At 43.5% G+C, this 20,839-nt stretch overlaps 2 protein-coding genes across 7 annotated transcripts in view; one reads left to right on the plus strand and one right to left on the minus strand.

The window, feature by feature from the left end:
* The first annotated feature begins 5,775 nt into the window (after window positions 1–5,775).
* On the plus strand, window positions 5,776–17,040 carry ANKRD40 (ankyrin repeat domain 40). 2 transcript variants are annotated; one of them, XM_017669487.3, is made up of 5 exons: window positions 5,776–6,157; window positions 10,914–11,062; window positions 11,430–11,909; window positions 13,743–13,846; window positions 14,601–17,040. In XM_017669487.3, the coding sequence occupies exons 1-5, from the start codon at window positions 6,024–6,026 to the stop codon at window positions 14,745–14,747; spliced, it is 1,014 nt and encodes a 337-aa protein (XP_017524976.1). In that variant the 5' UTR covers window positions 5,776–6,023; the 3' UTR covers window positions 14,748–17,040. The 2 variants fall into 2 exon arrangements, with proteins under 2 accessions (XP_017524976.1, XP_017524975.1); XM_017669486.3 differs by having other exon boundaries at window positions 5,778–6,157; window positions 13,743–13,924.
* A 928-nt stretch (window positions 17,041–17,968) lies between these two features.
* The window catches only part of ABCC3 (ATP binding cassette subfamily C member 3), a 46,951-nt gene continuing 44,080 nt past the window's right edge, over window positions 17,969–20,839 (minus strand). For 4 of the 5 annotated variants that reach the window (XM_073235433.1, XM_017669481.3, XM_017669477.3 and 1 more), the window contains one exon: window positions 17,969–19,132. In XM_073235433.1, the coding sequence (XP_073091534.1) occupies window positions 19,024–19,132 (109 nt within the window). In that variant the 3' untranslated portion in view covers window positions 17,969–19,023. Of the gene's footprint in view, window positions 19,133–20,570; window positions 20,754–20,839 lie in introns of those variants that run through there. The other variant, XM_017669480.3, reaches the window with a different exon arrangement.

A 20,839-nucleotide genomic window follows, 5' to 3' on the forward strand; every position in this document is an offset into this window, starting at 1 on the left:
TTAAGAGATCCCTTGGTCTCTGGAATTTATTTGTCAGTACTCTAGCACACTTAAGGGTCTGGACTCTAACACCAGATCATCTGGGTTTATAATTTCTGCTCTGCCATTATGTCTTTGTTTTCCCATCTGTAGAATGATCCCGCTAAACCACAAGCCCCAAAACCGGAGACAAGTTTGTGAAGCCCCATCAAGATTTAGGATCTAATGGCAATTTCAGCCTCTCCCAGAAGTGTAATTTTAAACCTATCAGCCAGGAATTTCCTGGTCAGTACTGGTGAGGTAATCTGCGTAATAAAACCGCCTGTCTTACCCTAAGGGAAGGAAACCTCCTCTGAAATAATCCACTCTTACAACTTCCTTGTCCCACCCTCCTTCTGAATATAAAATCCTTCCATTTTGTATAGCTCCTCAGAGTTCCTTTATACTTGATGGTGGAGTGCTGCTAGATTCACTTATCTTTGAACAAAGCCAATATATTTCATTGAGTTTTTTCTTAACAAATCCCTACACATACATACAGGATGATATTATTAAGATTAATTGAATCAATACAGTGTAAGGCATGTACAATAGGCCAACACATTTTAAGTTCATTTAGTCATTAACTATTATGATAATGAGGGAAAAGGTTTTATCAAAGAGTACCTCTCTGTGGACATGACAAGTTCAGCCAAGCAAAGTGGACAGAAGATAATTGAATGCAGTGAGAGTAGCATATGCCAAGACCATTTCATAGTAAGAAACTCATTATCTTAAATATATCTAAAATTAGTACTGCTGGGTATACCGGGTGCTCATTGAGTGGCCTGAGGATGCCAAACATTTGAGAGATGCTGCTTTTGACTTGGGTAGAAAAAAAAATGTAAAATGAAAGGGAAGCCAAGGGAGGTAAAAGCAAAATCTGATGAGTATAGAGTCAGGGAAAGTGAAAAAACAAACCAAAGAAATTGGTTTTGAGGAAGATGAAAGTGATCAACATTGTAGGAAACTGCCCAAGGTCTGGTATGAGGAGACTGAAAAGTATCCATTGAATCTTGCAGTTGGAAGCCAGACTGGAAAGGATGGAAAATGAAGGAGAGATGCAGAAATAACATGGTTGTTGAACAACTAATTTTAAGAAAAGAAGCAGTGAAATTGAATGAGAACTGAAAATGAAGGGATGGGTAGAAATGTTACTGTTAGAGGAGGACATAGAAGACAAAAGAAGAGACTAGCTATAAAGTTCTAAATTCTTAAGGTGTCCCGTGTAGACTTCAGGGCATTGTTTGTAACTCCTGGCCTTTGCTGGAAGAAAGGATCTTTCTCCACTGAAAGGAGAGAAGGAAAGGATACAAATCAGTCCGTAGTCGCAGCAGTGAAAGGAGAGTTCTCAGATGATCAGATGATGACTGTTTTCTCAATTAAGCATATTTGAAGGTTCACCACCATCACCACCAAAAAGGAAAATAAAAAAACAAAAAAGGCATACATCTTGAACCACAAACAGGATGATAAAACCTAATGCAAAATTACAGCTTCTGCTTACTAAAAATTTTTAATTAATTCCTGCTACATGTGCTATGTGGTAGGAACTGGAGAGTGACCAGGAATATAAAGATAGGTGTATAAGACCCAGTTTTTCAGGAGCTCCTGATCCATGGAAGACAAAAATGTAACAATAACTTGAAATCAGATAAAATGGAATGGAATGGAACAGAATGAAAACATTAAATGCTTTTGGGTCCCAGAGTCGCATAATCGTTGAGTCTTATTCCATAATTCCCCTTTCCTAGACTCTGAGGGCAACCACAGTGCTGTGTGTATTACCATTGCAGATAATGAATTCATTCATTTATCCTTCATCAATTCGGCCAGCACCAGTATTAGCTGTTTCAGACTCTGCTGGGCATCAGGGACCCAGAGATAAAAGTAGTCTTTGTTTATTTATAACATCACAATGCCCAGTTTATAGATAATGTCTACAGATTGTATGAGTTATTTACAAATGATGAGATGGGAAACAACTTAATCTTATCAGCCAGCAGTCTGCAGACCCCATTCCCTACAAGTTTCCAATGAAAAGTGTTAATGTCAAATTCATATATTGAAGCCTTGACCTTGAGTGCCCAGAATGTGACTGTATTTGGACATAGGACCTTTAAAGATTGATTAAGTTAAAATGAAGCTGTTAGGGTGAGCTCCAGTCCGATCTAATTGGTGTCTTCCCAAGGAGAGGAGATTTGGTTGCAGAAAGAGACACCTGGGAAACACACACAGAGGAGAGACAGTGTAAGGACACAGGGAGGGCAGCCACCTGCAAGTCAAGGCAAGGGGCCTCAGGAGGAACTAAACCTGCTCACACCTTGAACTTCTGACCTCCAGAACTAGGAGAAAATTAATTTCTGTTGTTTAACCCTGTCTGGTATTTTGTTAGAGCAGCTCAAGCAAACTGCCGTAGTCACTATGGGTCTTCCAACCACTTCTCAGCCTCCAGGGAGGCCCCACCTCTCTGTCCCCCATCTGCTGTGGTGCCTCAGTCACCTTTCTAAACATAAATCGGCCGTGCCTCTTCTCCTCTCAGAACTCTTCAATGGCTCCCAATCATCCCCTTTCTAAAATTCTACCACAAGGTCACCCATGATCTGACCTGCTTCTCCAAGTTCATCTGCTACTGCTTCCCCTCACCCTGAACACCCCTACTTCCTACCATAGTGCACCATGTTGCACAGCTCCAGGCATGTTCTCCAGAATGTTCTTCTCTCACCCCTGCTACTCCTACCTTCTTTCTGTGCTCACAGCCCAAGCATCATTAGCCCTATGAAGACAACCCAGACCCTCATTCTCTGCCTGTCACATACAGCCCATCACCCTCTTCATTGTATCACCATATTACAGCCTTAAACATCCCTGTACATTTTGGGGTTGGTCACAGGATATTACAACTATCAGTCTTTTCCTTTAAAGTGAAAGTTCCTTTGGGTCATATGCCGTTCCTTCTTCATCCTTGTATTCCCATATTCTTGCACAGTATGTAACACATAGGAGGTAGATCCTGTTCACTCCTCACCCTATTATAGTCTGCCTGCCATCCCTACCACTCCTTTGCCACTTCCTTCCATCTCCAGGGTCACCATCAATCTCCTTGTGCTCAAATGCATTCTACACTTTGCCATTCTTTCTTTCCTGTCATTTCTGCAGCATCTGACTCTGTGGATCATCTCTTTTCTCCAAACTCTCTGACCCCTTTGCTTTTCACCTGCTATTTCAGTTTCTCTTCTTTCAGTCTCAGTTGAATTTCTACTCTTCTGCCCAGTATTAAAATACTGGGTTCCCTTTGGGGTTCTGTCTTTGGCTGCCTTCTCTAAGGACTCAACACCCTCTCACCACCTTTTGCTGGTGACTACCAAACCCAAATCACCTGCCCAGAACTCCTTCCTTAATCTCACACCCATGTATACAGCTGTTTACTGGGCATCTCCACTTAGCTGAAAATTTGAAAAGTAAGCACAGGCTCTGGAGTCCAACTGAGTTCAAAGCCTTGCTCCATCATTAAGCTGCATAGTGTTGGGCAAGTTATGTCTCTGTGTCTCAGATAACAATAGTCCTACCTTACGGGGTTGCTGTGAGAATTAAATGAGATAATTCATGTAGAACACTTAGCATAGTGCCTGCCAATGAGTCAATGTTAATAGTAGTAGTAATTAAAGAGTCTCAGAAAGCTTAACACAACAGATTCAAAAGTGAATTTATCACCATACCTGAAACCTTCTCTTCGTTCTTTGGCCTAAATCTCAGTAAATGGCACCATTATCTACCCAGCCAGAAATCTGGGTGTTAGAATGTTATCGTTGTCTCCTGGCCATTACTGCCCTCCCATTCTATCAGGGGCTCTTCCTTGCCTTGACCTTGTTATAACATACTTACAACCCATGGAGCATTTCCAATGACCAGACTTAACACATAGTCATTCATTCAATCCATAGAACAATCCTGCAATCAAGTGCTATTGTTATTATCCCTTTTTTGCACATGACAGAGTTAGAAGCACAGAAAGTTTAAGTGACTCATCCAAGATCATGTGAGTGGCAAAGCTGTCTGGTTTTCATCTCCTTACTCACAAGCACTATGCCTGTGCCATACTGCTTCTATGGTAATACTTACCATTTTCTGTAGTTGGCCTTAACTCCCATGCTAGACTGTGTGTTCTTTGAAATCAGGGACTGGTTGGTTTGCAGCAGCATCTTCAGTGACTGGGGGAGTACCTGACAAACAGTGCATGCTGAATACACACAGTGGGTTAGATAATTCCCTAGAGACAAGAAAAGTATAGGTAAATGAAATAAAACACTAGCCATCAGATTGCCTCCAGTTATGGCCAAGGTTAAAGGTTTGGTTTGTGGACAAAGTTTTGTTTTTTAGGTGAAGAGAATAAGCAGAAGATTGGAGTCAAAGATAAGTAGAAGTTGGGTTTAAGAAGATACTAATATTCACTGATTCAGCAGTTACTATAGGGCACATGCTATAATCCTTTTAAAGAAAGGAAATTTGACAAAAAAAGAGAACTCACAGACTAGCATGCAGTCACTACTAAAATTTTTTAACTGCTTGTTAAAGGGCCCAATTCCACTGCTATGCACATCAGCTTCAGATAGAATATCATGCTGGATATGAGAATTAAATTTAAATTGGGGGACAAATAAAAATGTAAGGCCAAGCAGAGTTCCATTTTGCCATGAGGATCAATTCAAGTGCACAGCCAGTTTATATTCAGCACCACCTGGTGTGCACTGAGTTCTGTGTGAATTACTGTATCATAATAAACAAACAGACATGGGGTTTCCTTAAACAGTAGCAAGGAAAATGCTTGCTGTGCAGACCCTGTGGCAGTCCCAAGAGAGGGAAATAAAAACTCCATACCTAAATTTGTCCCTTCCCATTTCATCTCTTTTTATTCAAGACTTCCTCCTTTCCACCTCAGGCTTATTTCCTTAATCCTCCTAACCCCATCTGCAAGGTTGCATCCTGTGCCATACTCGAAGATCTCTCTAGGCCCACCAGGCTCAGCAAAACCATAATACTGCCACCCCAGACTCTGAGCATTAGGTTGATTAGGCAAGGAGTCAGACAGAATGCTGTTTATATATACACCATAGCTCTCCCCAGAGCTTCTGGCATCAGGATCCGGATAATTCCATAGCTTCTTCGGTGTTTCTTTTTTCTTTACATGGCCTTTGTGAAGAGTAATTAATCATGATTTATAAGCAGTAATAAATTACAGTTTATAGACTCTAGGCACAATATATGTTTCCTGAAAGCCAAGTTAGAAGAAATCCCTATCTAAAATGAGATGTAAAACAACAGGAAATGAAATAAATATTCGAATTGAATGGTCCCAAGCACTGTCAAAAGAAGAAAGAACAGTGCAATCTATCTCTGCAATAATGAGCATATAATAATAGTAGGATCGTTTTCAGCCCATTTCCCCATCCTGCTGGGCAAGAGCTGGCTCAGATAAGGAAAAAGAGACACACACTAGTGAGGAAAAAAACAATTATTTTTGATGCCTGGTAAACAGCCTGCGCCAGAGGATAAGCCTTTTCTGGCTCTTGAATATACTTTTTTTCTCTTTCCATGTGTCTGTCCTCATCTCTTGAAGCTGCGGGGTGGGGAGGTCTAAAAATAGTCCATGAATCACCGCAGATAATATCGTGCAGCAGTTACATAAACAGCCCGCCCGGGCGCCAGGGATCGAGGGTAGGAACGGAAAATATCTGGGTCAGAGTTGTCACTCTGAATTGAGTCCCCCGGAGCCGGCCTTCGGGAGGCGCGGCCCGGGAGGAGGCTTAGGCCTGCAGGCCGGGAGCAGCAGTGGAGGGGCGGGCGGCCCGCGCGAGGAAGCAGAAGCCCCGGGCCGGGCGCTGGAGGCGGCGCGAGCGGGCCGGGCGAGCTCTCTGCAATCTCCCCATGGCTGGGGGCGGGCAGCGGTGGCGGCGGCGCTGACTGGCCCGGGGTGGGACGGGCGGAGTGTTGAGGCCGAGGGGAAGATGAGCGCTCTCCTAGAGCAGAAGGAGCAGCAGGAGAGGCTGCGGGAGGCCGCGGCCTTGGGGGACATTCGGGAGGTGCAGAAACTGGTGGAGAGCGGGGTGGATGTGAACTCCCAAAATGAGGTCAACGGCTGGTAAGTGGGGAGCGGGGGAGGCCTAGGGTCAGAGCAGCCGACTCGAGGCCCGGGCGTGGAGCGGGCGACTGGCCTAGCGCTGTCCCCGGATGCCCACTGAGGCGTGGCCTGGCTCCCAAAAAGGCCTCGGAGGTTGTGCGCTCTTGAGGCCAGCCCTGGCCCCTGTGCTTCGTGTAGTCAGGAGCGCGGCCCAACTTCCCGCCCACGTGGGCCTCCCCGGGCAGCGCCCACCCGAACCCTGGCGCGGCCCCCCTGCAGCCCCCTGGCTAACTTAGCCAGAACAGTGTTGGCGACGGTTGAATTCTCACGTTGATAAGGAGCTCACCCCCAGTTCGATTATGAATTACTTTGCCTCTGGAGAACACATCTGTGCGAAGCATAAAGTATAAGCAACTGCGTAAATATGAATCCTATAAACTAGCACGATTTATTTTCCCAAGACCAGAAAAAAAATCACTTGCATCACTATCCTGCTTGTCTGTTGTCTCACTGCAGCAGTGACTTGCGGCTGCCAACAACTGCCTGTTGAGGGAAGACTGATTCGTTTGTCCTATAGAATGTTTTGTTTTTTCTTATTACAATTTCAAATACAGAATTTGATCCAAGGCTTTAGATGCCTACGTGCAATAGATTCCTTTCCAATTAAATAAGGAGTCTCATTTTAAGATGTGCTGGTGTTCAAATTTTTAGTGTTAAGTTACTGTATGTGGTATTCTGCTCTCTTCACATTTACATTTAAAATTTTTATTTGATCCAGGTAATGCTTAACCAGCCTATTTTGTTAGCTTAGAGTTAAAGTGAGTTTGCAAGTGTTTTTTTTTTTTTTAAGTGGAAACATACAATTTGGAACTGAAAGGGACGTGGGAGATAGATTCAACACTACAGGGTAACTTGCCCTAGGTCATACATAACTATTCGTATGACAGCTAGGACCACAACCATGGTTTCCTGTCTTACTCACAAATCTCTCTACCTCCTTACCCTAAAGAAAACAGCCTGGGTAGCTGCCTAGAAAGCCAGAAAACAGTAGATACTGCCTCTTTTTTATTTTGTTTTGTTTAAGACTGTTTGCAAACAAGCTTGCTGTTCTATGTGTCCCTTCTCTGAGCATTGCTCTGATTCACAAGTTGTGAATCACTGCTTTGGCACTGGGAGGCAGTGTTGTATAGAAGAATGAGCCGGGTCTGCTGCAGTTTCTGTTTCTGCTTAGCTCTGGACCTTGCCTAAGTTACTTAATGTTGTGAGCATGTAAGGAGCATAATGTAAATAGCTATCAATTATTTAGCCTACTCTGTCGCACAAAGGAGGTTCTAAGTTCTTTATATGTATTATCTCATTCACAGCTACTCAAGGACATTAGCTATTGTTATTTTCCATTTTACAGGTGAGGAAACTGAGGCTCAGAAAGATTAAGTTATTTCCCCAAGGTCATAGAATTTACAGTAATTAGTGGAGCTGGTAAATGAACCCAACATCTAATTTCAGACCTGTTTCCAACCACAATGCCTGGCATTGTAGTTGCTCAGCAAATGTTAAGTTGAATTTGATATAACCTGAAGAGGCTTCTCATAGATTTAATTGGGGAAGATGTTTAAGAGTCACCTCAAATTCAACATGTCCAAGTTGAATTTCCGATGTCCCCTCACCCCTCTAACTCCCCCAGACCTGCTCCTCTGAGTCTTCCCTATCTCCACATCTGAGGTGCTCAGACCAGAACCCCTGGTGCCCTCTTTGCCTCCTGTATTTCCCCCACACCCCATACTCAGTCGTTTGGCTGATTCTTCCAGCTCCACCTTCAGCTATGGTCAGAATCTGACTACTTTTCACTAACTCTAGCACTACTACTCTGGTACAAAGCCATCACTCTGTCACCTGGATTATTGCAGTAGCCTCCTATCTAGTCTCCTTGCTTGTTCCCTTATACCGTACAGTCTTTTCTCTGCACAGCAGCCAGAAGGACCCTGACTTAAAACATGAGTCGGATCATTTCACTGCTCAAAACTCTCTAATGGCTCCCATCTCACTCTGAGTAAAAGCCCACAGGGTCCAACAGCTTCTACCCCCTCTCCCCACCATCCTCCCTCCTTACCTGCATGCCTCATCTTGCTCTTTGCCCCTTTGTTTCCTTCATTTTGCTTCCCTGGCCTCCTTGCCTTTCCTGGAACACCAGGCACAGTCCTGATTCAAGGGCTTTGTGTTTTCTTTCCCTCCATCTAGATGCTTTTGCTCCCACCCCCCCTTCAGGTCTTAGCTAGATGTCACCTCCCTGAGCCTTGCCTTGGCCCTCAATTTAAAGTTGCACCATACCCCTCCCCTGCATCTGCAATCCCCTAATCCCTTTCCTTGCTTTATTGTCCCTATAACACTTAATCACCACCTAGTGTGCTATTTGTTTTGTTTCTTTGCTGACTGCCTCAATTTCCTCCTCTGTAAAATGGGGGAAATATTGATTATAATATTTAACTCATTGATTGTTTAGAGGATTAACTGAGTTAATATATGTAAAGCCTTTAGAACAATGTCCAGCATAAAGCATTATATTATCTGTGTTAACTGTTATTTTCTTATTATTAATCAGTATGTTGGAAAATGGGATACAAAGGTTACCCTCAAAAAACTTACTCTCTGGCACAGAAGAGCAGAATGGTTACTGCTTTCAATTATTAGTTGGCTTAGTAATCAGAGTTTCAGCACCGATGAATGTTATCAGTGCCTCTAGTCTGAAATACTTCCCAGCACTAATAAGATATTCTGAGTGCAAATTCAATGCTTAAAGAGTTGAAGTTCAAAGATAGAGTTCCCACATCAATTGTAATTCAAGTGTCATGCATGCAAAGAAAAAGTATAATGACTCATGAAGAAGCTGAAAATATTGCCTGGCTGCAATAGCCCTGAGTTAATGGCTGCCCAGAGCCACAAAGGTCTGGACTATAAATAATGATCACTAAGGGTGCAGGGCTGTAGGGGACATGCTGTAGTGGCTTAACCCCACCTTATGTGGTGCTGCTTTAGCTCGTTGGTTTGTTCCAGAGTGCCTCAGACACACTGGCAGTAAATCACTTGCTTCACTCTCAGGCTTGTTGTGAATAAGTGATTTACTACTAAGTGAGCACTTTATTTCCAAATGGGAGCATATTTTTCTCATCATGCTTCATTCATTTTTGAGTGCTTGCTTATCATTATAATTATTCACTTTTCAAGCCTATTCCACAGACATCCACACACAAACACACTGTTGGTTGCAGTTTGTTTTGCCCAGAATCGAGAATGTATTGGTCTTTCTTTTCCAAGCAATGTCCACCATGTTCTTGGCTCACTCATTCAGCAAGTATTAATTAAGCACCTGGATATCCAAGCAGACACTTCCTTATCTTCATGGAGCTTATATTTTAAAAGTCTAGATCAAGACTTTTCCCTTAATTTTCCCAAACTGGCAGTCTTCATCATAAAGTACACCTTAAAGGCACATGGACAGTCTAATTCTAATGAATAATAGTGTGGAATGTCACTGAATCATTAGTGGAGTTGCTCCCAGCCAGCCAGAAAAGCTGGCCTTCTGTAAGTCATACGAGTTAAGGTACCCAGGATAAATCAGCTTTTCCTGGAACCAAATGAACTTTCTAGATTATTATACTTATCTGTTTAGTGAACTAACCCTAACTATTAAAGATATGTCTATATTCCTTACCATGTCTGTCTTTGAGTATAAGCTCTGAAGATCTCAGTTCAATTAGAGAGTTGGTGAATGAGGACATTTCAAAACAGAGAGGAAAAAAGTACTTTCCTTCCATAATAGCATTCAGTTTTGGCAACTGGCGATGAATTTGGTACCTCTGAATCCTTTCATTTCTGCTAAGATGGAGGCGTTGCTGACATTCTAATTATATTTCTATGCAGTATTAAAATAATAGCCCTTATGAGTAGGTATGATCCCTTCCTATGTGCCAATAATATTAAATAGTTTTACCTAAATGAGTCTAATACCTTAAGGTGAATTTGTTCTTGAAAATTTTGGTTGTTGATGTACATTTTTTAAATGCCTCAGAAATTAAAAGTCTATGTGTAGTATCTTACTTTTAAGCAGATGGGTCTATGCTTGTAGCCTTCTGGAGAAACTAGAGAAGCCAACTTTTTAAAAATGGAAATTTGGAGATCCTTTTTGTGTGTGTGTGAAGGAAAGAAAAATAAAGAGGAAGAGAGGGAGCAACTGAGATTCAGACAGGAATATCTTCTGTAGTAGTAATAATTTTAGTGGCACAGCAAGTGTAGATAGATGGTTATTAGCCTGATAATATTTAATCTTCATGTGACATTCGATGCATATGAAGTGAGTTTCCATTGTTCCTAAAAAGAAACATGGCAGTATAAAAATCTATTTTAAAGAGACTGGGACAGTCTAATGAGTGATACTGACAGAGTAATATTCAGCAATACCGTTAGAGTTATCCAGTCAGCCAGCCTTCTGGAAGACATTGAAATTAAAGCTCCTAGGATAAATTAGTTTTTCCCTAAGGGCCAGAAATAAAAATTAAAAAGCATACTAAATATTTTGATCATTTGCTTTCTGAAAAGAAAACTTGAGGTTACCAGCCTGGTTTCCTTGTTATAGCTGAACTTTAACAGGCTTTTAAACTTCAACATATATTTTTATATATGTTTAACTTTAACATGTATTTATTTATTATTATGTAGAATTTGAAATCCTAAGTCACCTCTTCTTTTCTTAAATCACTTTTTTTTCTTTGCTTTGGGACAGGACCTGTTTACACTGGGCATGTAAACGCAATCATGGTCAGGTGGTCTCTTACTTGTTAAAATCCGGAGCTGACAAAGAGATTCTTACCACAAAAGGGGAAATGCCAGTCCAGTTAACATCAAGGAGAGAAATCAGGAAGATTATGGGAGGTGAGTCTGTGTTTTAGGACTTGTTATTTTGTCAGACTAACTTAAGACTTGTGGTATTATTGGCAGCATTCTTGATGCCACGTGATCAGTCTGTTTTTAAAAGCAAGGATAGCATTACTGTACCCAGATAGCAATTCTGTGTTGTTTCTGGGAAGGTAGGCCTTATAAGGTTTTATTTTCTTTTTTAGTCTGTAAAGTGATAACCATAAACATAATGGAATACTCTTTTCTCTTCTGACTTGAAGAAGCTATAAACACTGACCAAAGTATTTGTCGTATACCAAAGGGCTGGTAGCTTTGCAAGAGGTTCTTTTCTTAGTGATTTGTAAAGGGCTATGTGAATGTCCTGTGTTTTCTTCTTTTTAAGTGGAAGATGATGATGGAGACGACAGCCTCCCCCAGATGAAGGAGTCAGACCTGCCCTTTGTTCCCAACTATTTGGCCAACCCAGCCTTCCCTTTTACCTACACCCCTGTGACAGAGGATTCAGCCCAGCTGCAGAATGGGGGCCCCTCCACACCTCCTGCATCATCCTCTGCAAATGGCTCACCTTCATTGTCCCCCACTGGGGAACCTCCCTTGCTAGGGTCCTTTCCACTGGACCACACCCCTTTGGCACTGGTTCACAACGGGGATGTGTCTGCCCCACCTGCCATACTCAGAACACCTGAAAGCACAAAACCAGGTCCTGTTTGTCAGCCACCAGTGAGTCAGAGTCGGTCGCTGTTCTCTTCTGTCCCGTCCAAGCCACCAGTGTCTCTGGAGCCTCAAAATGGGACTTATGCAGGACCGGTGCCAGCATTCCAGCCATTTTTCTTCACAGGAGCATTTCCATTTAATATGCAAGGTAACCTTCATCAGCAAGCAGCCTCGGCAATGGGACAGACTGTGGCCACTTCCTGGTTGTGGGATTTTGGGGTTATTTAGAGTGTAACTGCAAACTTATAGAAAAGTTGCAAGACTAGTGTGAGGGACTCTACTGAGATTCACAAATTATTTACCTTTTGTCCTTTTACCCCGAGTTACTTAAGTGTGGATTTTCTAAGAACAAGGATAGTATCTTACATAACTACAGTGCAGTTAGCACATTTAGAACATGTAGCCCTGATACACTACTGTTCTCTAAGCCATAGTCCATATTTACATGTTGTCGGTTGTCTCAATGCCCTGTGTAGCTGCTGTCTTCACTCCCTCTACCACTTCCCCCGTCCAGGTACACTCATTGCATTTATTTACTATGTTTTAGTCTGTTTCAATCTAGAACATTTCCTCAGCCTTTCTTTGTCATTTTGGACCTCAATATTTTTGAAAAGTCCAGGCCAGTTATTTTGTAGTATGTGATGTCCTATCATTCTTTCTTGTTTGCTGGTATTCTACTCTAAAGAAGGGCCTTCCCTTCTCCTCTGTTTACATCAGTATGAACTCATAGATTCTTATTTTATTCATTGGGTTATAATCCCTTTCTATCATTATTTTGATTTTGAATTATGCCAGATTTGTCCCAAGGGAACCTCTTCAAGCCAGTTCTTGTGTCTCTTGGACATGTATCATTCTTGGAGCACTTCCATACTTTCTGGTACAACAAGATGTTCCAAGCTTCCAGTAAAATTTTGCCTGGCCTAGCCATGGATCTAGCCAGCTCTTCAAGGAGCTCTGGTTCTTTTGGTAGAGAATGCTATTCAAAAACTAGGACATGGATAGGGGTGTCATTCTTCTAAGCCCACCCAGAGGACAGAGCCAGCAAAGAAAGAAAGAAAAAAAGCAAGCAAATGCACACGTGTATGCCTTCATGGATACACATTTTTCTGTATTAATCTATGTCTTCCTAAAGCTATTAAAGCCACACATTCATACTGATACCTCCAGCTCTAGGCAGACACCACAGGGTACAGTCTAGTCTTACCTTTCCTTTTCCATATAAGTAACTCCCTCTCTTTCTGTTTTTGAGGACCTGCTACTGTAGATGCTGATACCAGGGGCACTATGGGGCCCAGGGTGCTATGATATGAGGACTTCTATGTAAGGACTAAGGCAGGACCACCAAGTGCACATAGGTGCTTGGCTTGGGCCATCTTGGCAGCCAGGCTCAGGGTGTAGGGACGGGTTGCTTAGAGTCCCAGATCCATGGATAATAGTGTTTATTTATTCCCAAAGCCAAAGCTCCTTCCTTATTAAGGTATACTGCATTCAAGTCATAGTTAGACTTAAATTTTTATTAGTAGCTTGTGTTTTTGCTCTTTCACTGTTCACTGCATGTTTCATAAATACCTTTAGATTCACAATTATCAAATCTTTTTAGAGTAACCCATGTACCATATTTTGCCTGTGCCTCTTCACCTCTCTTCCCCTGCTTATGTGTAGTATGCTACTCAAACCCATTCTTAAGCCTATACCTCCTTAGCTCCTGTAACAGAAGTAAGTTATGCTATATAGCTGGGATAGTTGACTCTCCCCTACCTCCTTACTTTGTTAGCCATAGTCTTACATGTAGGAAAAACAGTGCAGGAAACTGTGCTAGCAGAGCCAGACTTGGGGCTGAGCAAACCCTGCTGATGGTGCTTGGTCTTCTCATTGGGTGGACGAGGCATGATTAAGTATAACTGTCTTATGGAAAAGAGCCTAAATTACATCAGCTGACTATGCTAGAACCTTCACTAACATTTCTCCCTGTATTCTCTAGAGCTGGTACTTAAAGTAAGGATTCAGAACCCATCTCTTCGAGAAAACGATTTCATTGAAATTGAACTGGATCGACAGGAGCTCACCTACCAAGAATTGCTCAGAGTGAGTTGCTGTGAACTGGGTGTTAATCCAGATCAAGTGGAAAAGATCAGAAAGTTACCCAATACTCTAGTAAGAAAGGTAAGAAAGGCCTGTTAAGTATGAGTGGTTGGTTGCTTTTTGCACTTGGAAAATACCTAGCTCCTTCCTTGATTTTTATGAGTCATATTTGAAGAAATGAAAAAAGAACAGAAAAGGAACAAAGGTGGTTTCCAAATGTAATCACTGAGCTTTCTTTCCATTTACCAAGTCTATAGTGACATTGGCAATTTTGAAAATTATAGAATACCAGAGAGCATTTTCTGAACTACCACTCGTGTACATATTTTCAGTTTCTGTAGTGCTTTGTAAGGATCACCTTAGTGCATTCAGACATGCCTTGTGTTTTATAACTTAACAACCAGGTTATATTATAGAGCAAACACACATAGATACACATATGGTCTTCCTAACATCTCTGGGTTCCTTGGATGTCATCAGGCTTCTGGCTTCTCAGGTCACCTAAGGAAAACTGATCCCTGAATTGCTTTTCCTTTGGAGGTATGCTCATCCTGTAGTAGCTGCTGCTAAGGGCTTCCAGTATTTTACCCCACCCATGTCCCTGGCAACTTTCCTGCACTAGGACTGAAGCCTGCCACAGGGATTTTTTTTTTCTTCTAGACTTTAAAATGAGACAAAATACTGGTTTCAACATAGCACACAAAAAATACAGAGACAAGTGGCTCTTCTTAATCTGCTTAACCTGTTTTTGTTTTAGGATAAAGATGTTGCTCGACTCCAAGATTTCCAAGAGCTGGAACTGGTTCTAATGATAAGTGAAAATAATTTTCTGTTCAGAAATGCTGCATCCACACTGACTGAAAGGCCTTGCTACAACAGGAGAGCTTCCAAACTGACTTACTAATGCAGTACAGACTTCTGTCTCTGAGTATTGTAACAGTGTGTGTCACCTCTGGGCCAAGGACAAGCCATTGATCTAAATGCCTTGGATGCCCAAGAGGGCCCCTGGTGCCACTGTGCAGTGTACACTAACATCGCCCTGCCAAGGTAGGAAGCCCCTGATCTGCAAGCAGCGGTGCCACTCTTCCAAGCCTTTTGGTGCACAATAAACCTATTGCTTGATGCTGTGAACAGCTGAGATGGTCTGGAGAGGCAGAAGCCAATGGTTCTGTATCCAGTGTGTTTTATGTGCAGAATGTAAGAGAGTTGTCAAAGCAAAAGCTGAGATAGAGTGGGACCTAAATCTAGCCACTCCTGTTGACAGCCCCTCCGAACAGCTGGGATGTGCTTTTCTTGGTGTTGCATGCTCACAACTCCTGAAATATGAGTGGACTGGAGAGGAAAACTGGGGAAAGCACAGGTCCTGGACAAATGAATTTTAGTGTGACTGTGGCTGTGAGGTTTCCTATACCATATTTATAAATGTTACTCAGGTTAAAAGTATTTAAGAATACAGTTACCTAATTGTAAATATGCTGTTAACCAAAAGAGCTTCCCTTCCCCCACTTTTTCCTTTGTAAACACTTTCGACTGCTTCTGTCTCTAGTCTGCCATTGCCGTCATCTCTGCATTAACTCCCTTCGTGGTCACTAGGGGGCTCTCTGATGCTTTCCTAAAGAGCAGCCACTTTTTTTACAAACTGAAGCGATTCCTGTCATCTACATGTTTAATCGCACCGTATGAGAAGAGCACAAACATTGTTGGTCCATGTTCTCCACTTTCATTTACCACTAGAAGTGAAAAGCAATTTCTGAGACTGAATCTGTTGCTATTTTAAAGGTTATTGTAGGAAACCAATCTAAAGGAGTTAGCATCTTTATTTTTGTATCAAAGATAAAGGTTATTTTGAAATTACTAGGCTTTTTACACAACTCTAAAATAGGTTGCTTTTGTAAACAAATTTGTTTGATCCTAGGAACCCCCCACTACCACCACCAATCCACTTAACTGAGTCAGTTGTGAGTTCAGCAGGCTTTCTTCGGGAAAAAACACCTTGATTAAACTCTTAAGCATGATGTAAGAATTTTTTTAAAGAATGCATTCAAGGTTTCTTTTTCTTTCTGTCAGTGTAATTAGTTTTAAGAGAAGAGCCACTGTCTTGTTGAAACAAACAGCTTAGCTTTGAAATAAGAATGCCCACCCTCAGACAGGGGAGCAGGGGTTGGAAGCCAGCCATGGAAGAGCATCACTGCTGTCTTAAGAAGCTTTCCCCACAGTGCCTACTTCCAAAGAAACTTAACTTCCTAACTGTGTTTGTTTTATTGGGACACTGCAATCGAGTGAGTGTGCAGAAGATGCCAACGGAAGAGAGGGTGATGCACTAAGATCATGGCTTCCTGCAGCTGCCTACACTTCAAGTTGAGGTTGAGGTGTTTCCAAGGTCCGCTTCAGGAGTCATTGTTTTAGTGACTTCATCGTGTTCCACCAAGTATGGATGGTGGCTTGCCTTTGTACAGTGTTTGCATAGCAGAGTAAGTAAGCAGAGTTACTTATTAACCCTTTTCTGAATAGCAAAGTAAGCAGAGTTATTTATTAACCCTTTTCTGAAGTGCTTTAAAGAAGAAATCTCCCTTGTGTTTCAGCCAGTCAGAAGCTAGTTTATCCAGACACACTAACCTTTTTTTCCTTCCCTTTGGAAAAAAAAAATTACAATTTACTGATAAAACTAAAGCTAGTACTATCCTGGAGGAAATAAATTCAGTATTAATTCATGTCTAAATCATTAGGGTCAAAACTCTTCCAGCCGCCCAGATCACTTAGAGGCTCTCAGAAGCAGTGGAGGCCCCGGGCTGGGAGGCGGCCTGTAGAGGAGTGGTGTTTACTGGGGCTAGAGACAGAAGCCAGTGAGGGGCTTGGCATGTCAGGTGGGAAATGTGCCCCGCACTGGTCTCTCTTCTTTATAAAGTACTCTGTGGTCCACTGACTCCTGTGTATGTCTGTGGGATAAGACTGCACAGTTGCTGATGGGTGAGTTCAAAGTCTTAATCTATGCATTCAGAGAAATATTTTTATATGCTTTGTGTAATTTATAACAAGGATTTTTTTTTAGCTTTGTTAACTGTGAATTCACCCTTTCTCCTCCACTGCATATTTAAAGCATGTGTTCACACTGTGTGTAAACATTCACTGAAGATTTTTTTCTCTGTGCATTGCTGATCATTCCAACACAAGTATTATTAAAACTAAATATTAACTGACTGAGCCCATATTTAATTTTGACCCCGAAAACAGCCTTGTATTTCTCATCAGAAGGGGTTCAAATTGTTGGACATTCTCAGGGACTAGACACTCTTGAGGAAGAATAGAAGGACCGTTTCCCACCTGAGCCTCCTCCATCCTGCAGCTGCTAAGGGCTCGTGCCCTGTCAGTGGCACCTGGACACAGACATTCTGTGCAGCTCTTTCCTCCCAGTTCACAGCAGTCAGCTTCATTTCCCCAGAGTAGCTAAGCCAGCTGGACGGGGGTCATCCTCTACTAACCACATTTTCTGATTATCCTATTTACTTCACACAACTGAGCCTCTCCTCTGGGCTGTCAGCACCTGTCAGGGCCTCAATGAGCTCAGAAGCAAACTCCCAAGACAGGAAAGGGAGTACAGCCTTACACCTTCAGATCTTTAGTTGAGAATGATGCCGAATGAATCTGCATTTCTGTTGGTTTAGGGCGGCTAGAGCTTCACAAAGCAGACGTCATGCCAAATTGGCCTAATAAATAAGGGAGCAGAGCAGAGACCTTTTCTTAGCACCAAGGAGAGGCAGAATAATTTGGGCATTTGTGCTTTCATACTTGCTCTTTCACAGGGATGGATGTCTTCTTCCCTACACTCATAAACATCCTGGGCAGAAACGGCCTGCCCCCAAAATGTGATTAACCTTTAGCAAATGGCCCTGCAGCACAGGCCGATCCAATGCCTATGGAAAAATCAGATCAAGGAGCCATCTCCACACCTACTGCAAACCACTTAGGGGAGGGGGAAAGCCATCACCCACAACCAGTCTCATACTAAGAATAAAGGTTGAGGGAATGACAACGACAGATGGGACCAGAAAACTTAGGTAACAAAGAGATCATTCCAAACCTGAGGCCTTGTGCCTGATGGACTCTGACCTGCAAAAAATAAACACATTGTTGGCTTTCTGAAGCAAGCAATTTAATTTGCCCCTCATCTCGTTTACCAGCCTGAGACTCAGGGCAAGAGGCAGCTCTGGGCTGCTCTGGGCTCCTGCATTCAGCTTGGGCCAGTCTGAGGAAGACGAATGACTTGGTCTCACTGGTTATGGGGACTGTCCGGAACAGACTTCTACAGGAGCAGGGAAATAAAGCATCATGCACTTTTCAACTCCTAGAGAAGCAGGCTTGGAGGACTGAGGGATGACATAAACATGGAGGTATGCACGGCAGCTTTCCCAAGAGGCCTCAGGTCAGATTTCAGGGGCTTTGTGTCTCACCTTTTTATAGTATCTGCACAGCAGAGCAAGAACTATTGGCAACTACCCAGTGAATTTTGGCTATGAAGACAGTATTCTCAGCCAAAGGCTTTTGGGTCTGAAGTTTGCAGATAATTCCAGCCACGCAGATGTGCATGAAGTCGGCCTCTACCCCTACCTCTTCCTCCTTGCCTCCTCCAAAGGTTCTAACCACCAAACCCTGTGAGCAGGCAGAGAAAGGCTACGTTGGGGTATATATATATATATATATTGTCGACCACGTAGCTTTATTTCATCACTGCTCCATTTTTAATGGATTCAGGCCAGCATTCCAGAGCATAGGACTCTGTTCCTAGGGATGGCCGACCCAGCAGTCTTCTGTTCCAGGAGGATAAAGCTTCATTTAAAAAAAAATACTTCAGAGTATAAAATATGAAAAATCATACAACTAGGGAAATTATTCCATAAAGTGATTGAAAATGGGAAATAACACTAGATTGGGAATCAAGAGACTCACGGCCTAGCCTGGGCTCTGCCTCAAGCTAGCTCTGACCCTGGCATGTTCACCTCTTGGGCTTCTCTTCCTCATCTAACACACTTAGCATGGTTATCTTGTTGGGCTCTTTACAGTGACAAAAATCTAACAAATACTCCCAGTGTTTGCCATCAAGTCCATTCTGCAGACATATTTGGTGTCCTTTTCCTTCATGATGAAAACCAGGAATGGCCAGGAGGAAATCCCAGGAATACATTTTAGGCAAGGCCAGCATCTCTGGCCATCTCATAGAAGATGCCTCTGGCTGCAACAAGGTTGGTTGGAGAATCAAATTCAGCTACTGTCCCTTTGTCCAGGACCAGGACCCTAGCCAAAAAAAGTGGTGAGGACTCCATTAGTCCAGACCTGGCCTCACAGTCCAACTCTGCCCTTCTGAGTACTGCTCAGGCCCTACAGGCACATGCCGACCCTTCTACTTTTGCCAACCCGCCCAACGCAGCCGCTACACCACATGTGCATGCTTGCAAGGCTGGTTATTTTAGCCATTCCGTTTGCTCTCCTTGCAGATGAGGCGGTTTCTGGGATCAAACGCAATGTTCCTATTCATCTCTGCTAGTCAGGGCTTGGAAACCGTTCCGTAATGAGCCTTCCCCTTGCCGGGGTCATAGACCTGGGCACAGGGAACCACAGGCCTGTGCGCTTCCATCTGCTTTGTGCCAACTCACAAAGGCAAGCGGTGGGAAACCAGGCTGCAGTGAGGCCTGACATTGGAATCTGGGCCTTTGGCTGCAAATCTGGCTGCTGCTGACGGGTGGATCTCCTTCCCACCCCCACACACAGTTGGGTCTGAGCCTGGCATCAGAATCTCCTGCCAACAAAACAGGGTACACAGGTGCAGGGCCAACAGGCTGGCTCCCAGGGAAAGGCAGGTGCAGAAAGGGCTCTCCCATGCCTGGGGAGATACCCCTCCATGGGAGCAGGTAGACTGCACTCTGTTACCTACACGAGGGGCTCCCAGAAATGTCCTGGAAGGAATGTCTATGGACATCACTGCCTGGCCACTGTCCAAACTGGTGCCCAGGAGACTGCCCTCTCCCTTCTTACTGCTCTTAGGGCGAGGACTGAGGGCTTTACCAGTCCTCCAAGGGCTATGTGTGTGACCTGTCCCTCTCCTCACCTTGGTTCTGTCCCCTTTGGGCCTTTGCCTGTAATTTTCAGGTCCCTCTCTTCCCCATCTCCTCCCTCACTCCCCAACTCTTACTCATCCTTTAGGTACTGGCTGGTGCTTCCCTTCCTTAGGAAAAAAAGTATCTTGGCTGCCCTGTGGGGAGTGGCTTCCTCTGACCTACACACATGGACTCCTGCTTGCTTCCTGCAGGCTCTGATTACACATTCAGTAGGGCTGTATTTGTAGTTGATTATTTGATTAATTTCTGCCTGCCCACTAGAATGAACGAACTCCCAACCCCCAAGATTGGTTTCAGCCTTCTACCCTCAGTGCTGCTGGTAAAAACTATTTTCAGTTAGGCCTGGGAACAGAGCCTCTTAGCCCATCCTGTCCCTTGTCTGGACTCAGGGTGCAGCACTCCTGCCACCCTCCCTTTCCCAATGGGGTCCTGGATTTTTTAGCTTTAGTGGGCTAGGGATGAAACACAGATGGCAGCATCGGACATTCTCAGCTTGGTTTCCAAGCCCCTGGAGGCCACAAGGGGACACTGAGAAAGGGACAAGTCCACCCCATTGTCTTGTCCGTGGCATCCTCCCCACCTCCCAGTGCTGTGGCGGGGGTTATTTTGTGAACGAAGGCTGTTGATGTACCTCCACCACACTCCTTCACTATGGGGTTGTTGCAGCTTCCTGCCTTCTCTTCCTCATTGAGCTCCCACATCTCCAAGGCGGCCAGCCTGCCAAGCCACTGCCAGCTCTGTTCATGAGGCTTCTGAGTCACCCAGCCCTTCACCTTGACCTCCAGCACCACATCTTGACACTGGGCACAATGAGGAAATTGGCTACAATTTGTCTTTTTGGCCGAGTGGGCTGCCTCTCCAAGGAAGCCATAGGATTCCGAGGGCA

This window comes from Manis javanica, chromosome 4, assembly GCF_040802235.1.
Source record: "Manis javanica isolate MJ-LG chromosome 4, MJ_LKY, whole genome shotgun sequence".
NCBI lineage: Eukaryota > Metazoa > Chordata > Mammalia > Pholidota > Manidae > Manis > Manis javanica.